Below are 6,624 nucleotides of genomic sequence, written 5' to 3' on the forward strand. Positions count from 1 at the left end.
TCCCCTAATTCTCGGCAATCGTTCCGTCTTCCGCCGCAGTTTACCGTGAGCATGGCCAGAACCAACGCGCATTCGAGGGGTGCCGGGAAGTGTTCATTTCAGGCGGCAGATCAAACACGATACCAGCTCCCATTCGCGGCCACAATGCTCCCCGCGTTTTGTTAAACTTTTGAAAGAGTTGTTTTAAACAGGGCCCATTGAGCGCCCAGCTGAATTGGAATCGGAGCTTCGCGGAGCCGCACAAAAAGATGGGGGGTCGCGTGGTAGTCACATTATAGCCCCGACTCTTCCCCCAGCCACACAGGCAACAGAGACTCCAAGCCACTCAGCCTCCTTCCACCTACTTACAGGCACAACTACCCAGGCATTAAAGTCACAGCCATGCAGGCTATAAGCCACCCAGCCACCTTGCACACCCATCCATCTACTCAGCCACTCATCAAAGGGCCAAACATCCATCCATTCACCCACTCACCACCCAGCTAGTCATCCATCCAGTCTCCCAACCATCCAGCCACTCACCATCCATCCTCGTAGCCGCTCACTACCCAGCCAGTCACCCGTGCAACCACCCACCACACGCCGTGCGCTTTGTAGCACCACGCCACACACGCGCACGCAATAACAAGGCGGCTCTTAGTGTTCAGCCCCCATCAATGCGGATCTCCACTCGGTAACTCGCCGGGCGTGCCCAATTAATTCAGTGTCCACTGACTCGGGCTGTGGGCGCCTATTGGGTTTCTATTAGATATGTATGACAACCGAATGATAGGTGCCCAGTACTTGGACTAAATGGCTCGTGCGCGTGTGTGCACGTGAAACGAATTGTGCGCCAGCTTGACGTGTGCGTGCGTGTTTTATGCACGCAGTATCCTCATATGTACCTGCGTGCTAATATATAATAATACGTGACGGTCCACGTGTCACTCCACTGCTGGATGAAGGCCTCCCCATACAGTGTCGGTGAAGGGAGTTGTTTGACCATACTTCACCACGCTGGTCATTGCAGGATGGTGAAGGTGGGTGGTGTGAGGACTGGAGCAGCTCGGATTTCACTCACCGCTCATATAGCCGTGGCCAAGAATCGAACTCACTTGACCAGGTTCACAGCGCCCTGTGTCTGTGACCGTAGGGTGTGTGAGTGACAGCCCTCTCTGGTAGCTAAACAACGATATACACGAAGAGTGTTCATTTCAAAAAACATTTTATTTTCTCCATTTAATGACATTGTTTTTTTATATATATAAAGAAATAAGTTATAAATTACAACAACAATTGCGTAAAAATATTCGAGAAACGCGTTGGTCACCCTTGTCCAACGCAACAATAGTCGCTTCGATTCACGAGCACAGGCAAACGTGGGACGCGGTGACAGTCCGCGCACGCGGAGTCGCCGCGGTGCTGACTTCATTGGCCATGACCACGATGCGGGGCTCACAGGGCACCCGTGAACACGACGTGCGCGCGTCACAACACACTGTGTACAAAAAACAAAGATCCCCCGTATAGTCTGTAACAGACTGTAGGGGCAAGTGCTGTTAGCGAGCACCTACGAAGGCCAGAACGCCACACGAGGGGGGGGGGGGGGGGTGGCCAGCACCACGCCCGATCGCCTTTGTCTTCCTAGTGGCGATGTCTACACACCGCACCAAATACTAATTTGAGGCTGAGTCGACCTAGGGGAGAGGTCCAGGACCGGCTCATATAATCGTCACTGATTTTGGCCGTGAGCGGGGATTGAACTCGGGTCGCCAGGTTCGTAGCGCAGCGCGCTAACCACTACACTACCGCTCCCCACCGTGTACACGCACACACACGCACCCAGGCACCGTATGGAAATAACAACGATGTCATGTTGTGTCATTGCAGTATTTCTAACGTGTTATCTTGTTACCAATTTGAACGTGTGTCTATTTCTCTCTCGCAATGGAAAAAAAGTGCATTCTTTGTTTCGATACGTGCTGTACTGTACTCGACAAACGCCACTTCGTGGACTCGATGAGTGGAGCACAATAGCGCGACATGAACATCGCCGTAGACAAGAGTCTCGAAAACTGTCTGCCGAATGCACTTCGCGATAAACGCGTCCTCTCTGCTTCGCGTGGCCAGTGCGCCTCGGTTTGGTTGCCTGTGTTTCACTTGGCCAGTTGGGTTTTCTCATGAACGGACTTTGTCTGCAACGAGTCGATTGGCTTCGTTGAGTGACATCCGCCACGTAGCGGTGTGAGCTCTCACGAGTGAAACGAACCACCACTCACTTTTGACGGAGAGTGGAGTTGTCTAGAACATGACGAAAACGTACCCAACCCGCTTTCCCTAATCAACTCGCCTACCTCAAACTTATTTTTTTTTAAATACAAAACTAGCACAGTGGCACGGTCAACATTGGTGTATTCATATTATTTCATAGACTTCTAAAACATGTTTGACTTAAAAGTCGGACTGGAAGCGCTTGGATTGTACATAAAGCACGCGGGTTCACTCGCGAGCATTACAATTCGCGCGCTCCGATCCCCATTCGTCGCGGCCCTTCGTGGAGGCGCGCGAGACTTTGCGGAACGCGCGAGACTTTGCGGAACGCGCGAGACTTTGCGGAACGCGCGACAGTTGCCGTCAGACGCGCAGCGCCGTCATCTCGCACGCGCGTCTCGAGCAAGGCTCCTATGGCAATATTCGGGTCAACGATCATCTGCAGCCGTTGTCGCCTCTCTGAGGGAACATCACATTTGTAGCTGTCGGACGCCACAGACGTGAAATGTCAAGAATTGTTTGGGCATTTTTGTTTGTTTAAGGCGCATGTTTTCGTAAGAAGAACATTCGATTGTTTTCATATAATGATAAAAGGCAACAACTTGTGAGACTTCTCTTGGGGCGTATTAATAGCAAGACAAGTTCTACTGGCATTAATGTCACGGGACCATTCTGTGCGCAAAATGGACTCTTAGCAATCCGATGCGCGCATTCTAAACAGCATTGTGCGTGAGTCGTGTTCCATTGGCGGTCTTTGATTCACACACACGCGGACAACTTAGCGCGTAAAAGCGGCGTGCTTCATACACAGACCTCACACACACGCACACACGCGTGCAATCGGCTCGTCTATAGAGAGGACACACACACACAGAGGGCCCAATTCACGTGTTGTTGGCGGATGTTCCTTTTCGTCCGAGTCTTTTTTGGCGAAAACGCGCCGACGTCTCCATCACCAAGCAACAATGAGACGAATCGCTTCGGCCGTTCCGTGACGACGCGACTCTGGCTGGCCCCAAGTCGCACGTGCGCCGTACAGTATGCACTATATACAGTATATGCACTGCCTCTGGCACGAGGGTGTCTCGCGTGCGTTCGAGTCCTCGTGAATTGTTGACCAGAGCCACCCATCACTTGAACGCGTCCGTCCGCGCCTCAATCCTGTCCCCCGCGATCTCACGCCTCGGCTCGCCGCGGGAGGCAGGGCTCCACCTTGACGCGTTCGCAGTCGTCGCTCTCCGCCTTCCCGGGCCCCACGCCCTGGGTGTCGGTCACCGTCGCCGCGGCTGCCGCCTCCCCCTTGAGGAGCTCGGCGAGAGCGCCGATGTAAATCTGCGCCATCTGCAGTGTCTCGTACTTGGAGAGTTTCTTGTCGCCCGCGAACGAGGGGATGACGTTGCGCAGGCGGTCGAACGCGTGGTTGAGGCCGTGCATGCGGCGCCGCTCGCGCGCGTTCGCCGCGAGGCGCCGTTGCTTCTGCACGACCACCGGAGCCGCGGCGGAGGCGGCCACGGCGGCTCCCCTGAACTCGGGGCGCAACGCGAGGCCCTGCAGGGGCCGCTCCTCGGGGCTCGGCGTGAGCGAGCCGTCACCGCCGCCGCCGCCGAGAGCTGGGGGAGAGCAGGGGGAGGGAGAAGGAGGGACGGGAGACAGACGCTGGTTTCAGGGCTCTGGTGCAGAGGCGAGAGCTCGCGCGGAGCGGCGCTGTGCCGACGGAGTTTGGTTTAGGGTGAGGGCAACGATCAATCGGTGTCTGTATTTGTTAGCGGCTCATCGTTCACTTACGCGTGGTCGTTGGGCAAAGTGCGTTTAAGACGACCGCGACGTGAATGCTCACGCATCAACGTTCGCACCACTTAGATATATCCGTAATTGTTTGATTGAATACTCTTTTTTAATTCTGAACAGTGCTATATGAAAATTAGTATACTTATGGGCAACATGCAATACCCGAATATACGCAACCACGTAACGTTGGCATTCACGTATTTATTTAAAACCAGGGTAAAACTCCTGAAGGTCTGTGGTGCAACGCCACGTGCACTGCTTCACCGTACGCCGAGATCAGCCACGCAGATGCTTGGGGCTTGCGCTCAGCCTCGAGGCCCGATTAAGCTCTAAAGACATTGACACGAGAAGTGGCGCTTCTGCGCCCAGTGTCACACAACACCCGGCACTATATCGCGTGCATTATTAATCCGAGCACTTATACAATAGTTACTCCGTAACGAATTACAATAAATTGACGATACCTAACATATACATGCCCCGTTACATGTCGCTAGGTAAATAAAAACGATGGAGAAATAAGAATACTACTGAATGATAATGATGATGTACATACGATTAAAGTGTCTCATTCAAAAGGCCACACACTCGGCTTGCTATTTCTGTGGCCTCAACGCGACACGATCACTGGACGATGATTCACATCATCATCGTCGTCATTATTGTCTGCGATTCTGTCCAGCTCTTTCGTTAAGGGGGCGCTGCACAGGGCAGTTGGTTCAAAATCAGTTTCAATATCTCAAGAAGCAAACAGGCAAAGACGTATGCAGCGGAATACCTACATCAGACATTGGAGTTTTGCAACAAGGCGAGGTGATTACGCTTGACGCGTGGAGGCCCGTGAGCTGTGCCAGCCGAGACGTTTAAGGGGCAATAACAATTTCACGCCACCGCGGTGTCGGGACGCCCGCGTGCTGTTTTACAACTCGCTGTCTGTTTGTTTTTATAATCAGCGCTGCTGGGTTTAAATCGGCCCTGGAGGGCGCTGTTTTCTGAAGGTTGTTCACGGTGTAAGGTTTCACCAGGGATGGGCACAGCGTTGGTTTCACCTTCACTCGGTTCGTCCAAGTAATGTAAAACTAGGCTGGGGGAGCCGGGGCGCTGTGGTTAGCTCACCACGCTAGGAAACCGACCCACCTGGGTTCAATTCCAGGCGACGACTAACATCATTGGCGAGTCTTAAGACCGTTGTCACCATCAAGCACCGACCAGCGTGGCGACACGGCGTGGGCACTGACGAGGGCTGTGCAATGGAGTTGAAGCACCGGCGTGCACGGTGCTCCACTGGAACTCGACCCAACACCCCGTGTGGAGTGTAATCTGTTTAATCTTTTGAACCCTACGATTAATACAATAACCGAGAGGAACCAAAGCTTGGTTTTATTGTACTTTATTGTACTAATATTGTACTAATATTAAATAACCAACGCACTTGAATGAATATTTCTAAAATAATTCATGGCTCTGTTACACACATCACATTTCCGATGTTTAAAAAACGTTCCTAATTGGACATTGGAAAATGATTGTCACCTGAAGTGATATAACTGAGTCTGAAATCCACATTGACATGATATCACTATTAAAACGATGATTTCTCCCCAGGCTACATATGTAAGGCATGAAGAGGCATTTGAAGGGTAGGAACATTCATGTCTTGGTTTGAAATGTATATTGTATCTTTTTATGATCTTCAGCTACACTAAAAGTGTTCCTTTTCAAAGGAGGCATTTGCAAAATTTCAACATCAAAGGCGCGTGATCCAACAGGTGTGCGCCACTCAGGTGGCCGGGACGATCGAGGGTTAGAGGCGGATAGAGTTCGGGTTGGACAGGTAGAGGGAGACGGGAGAGCGGCAGAGAGGAGAGGCGGGGGGGGGGGGGGGGGGGAGGGAGTACCTTTGAAGAGCTCTCGACGCGTTCTGCCCGAGGCTGGCGGCGAGTACCCGCCGCTGCTGCCTCCTCCCTCCGCGCCCATCAGCATGAACCCGTCCGCTTCCAGCTCCGCGGACTCGGCGGAGGGCGGCGACCCCTGCTGCAGCCACGAGTCGCGGCCGCTGCTCTCGGAGCCGCTCCACTCTCGAGGCGACGGCGGAAAGCCCTCCCTCGCCACGGTGAGCATCTCGAGGCCGCACAGGTGCAGCAGCATGCAGCCAGCCGGGGGGGGGGATCACGACCAGAGAGAAGGGGTGGCCACACGCGGGTCGCGCTCAGATGAGAGTGCAGCCCTAAATGCGGATTCCTTATCTCTCTATCTCTCTGTGTGTATGTAGAGTGTCTTGCTGCACAGTCAAACAAGCAGTATGCGAGTTATTGAGAGATTACAGATGCTGCCCGTCGTACGAGTTCTGAACAGGCAATTGTTTGTCGCGCATACGCACACGCCCACACGCAATGGTGCCCCTTAATATTTGTGCACGGATCAGAGTCTCTGTGCGACCTTGTGCCACTCACTGTGTGTCTGATTAGTGGCACCTGGTTGGGGGCGTGCGCGCGCGCGTGTCTGTGTGTAGGTACGCACACACGTGCGTGTGTGCGTGTGCGCGCGTGTCTGTGGGGTTGGCGCGCGCGCGCTGCGTGGCCCAAG

The 6,624-nt window shown here is 53.4% G+C and overlaps 1 protein-coding gene across 1 annotated transcript; it reads right to left on the bottom strand.

Annotated features, from left to right (window-relative positions):
• Positions 1 to 1,187: 1,187 nt before the first annotated feature.
• On the bottom strand, positions 1,188 to 6,186 carry LOC116940379 (uncharacterized). The gene is made up of 3 exons (XM_076065504.1): positions 5,937 to 6,186; positions 4,828 to 4,883; positions 1,188 to 3,906 (listed from the first exon to the last, which is right to left on the bottom strand). Exons 1-3 carry the CDS (start codon positions 6,184 to 6,186, stop codon positions 3,427 to 3,429), a joined length of 786 nt encoding a protein of 261 aa, XP_075921619.1. The 3' UTR covers positions 1,188 to 3,426.
• Positions 6,187 to 6,624: the final 438 nt, after the last annotated feature.

The sequence above is a fragment of the Petromyzon marinus genome, chromosome 8 (genome assembly GCF_048934315.1).
Source record: "Petromyzon marinus isolate PM22_M1 ecotype Great Lakes invasive population chromosome 8, UKy_Petmar_22M1.pri1.0, whole genome shotgun sequence".
Classification (NCBI taxonomy): Eukaryota; Metazoa; Chordata; class Hyperoartia; order Petromyzontiformes; family Petromyzontidae; genus Petromyzon; species Petromyzon marinus.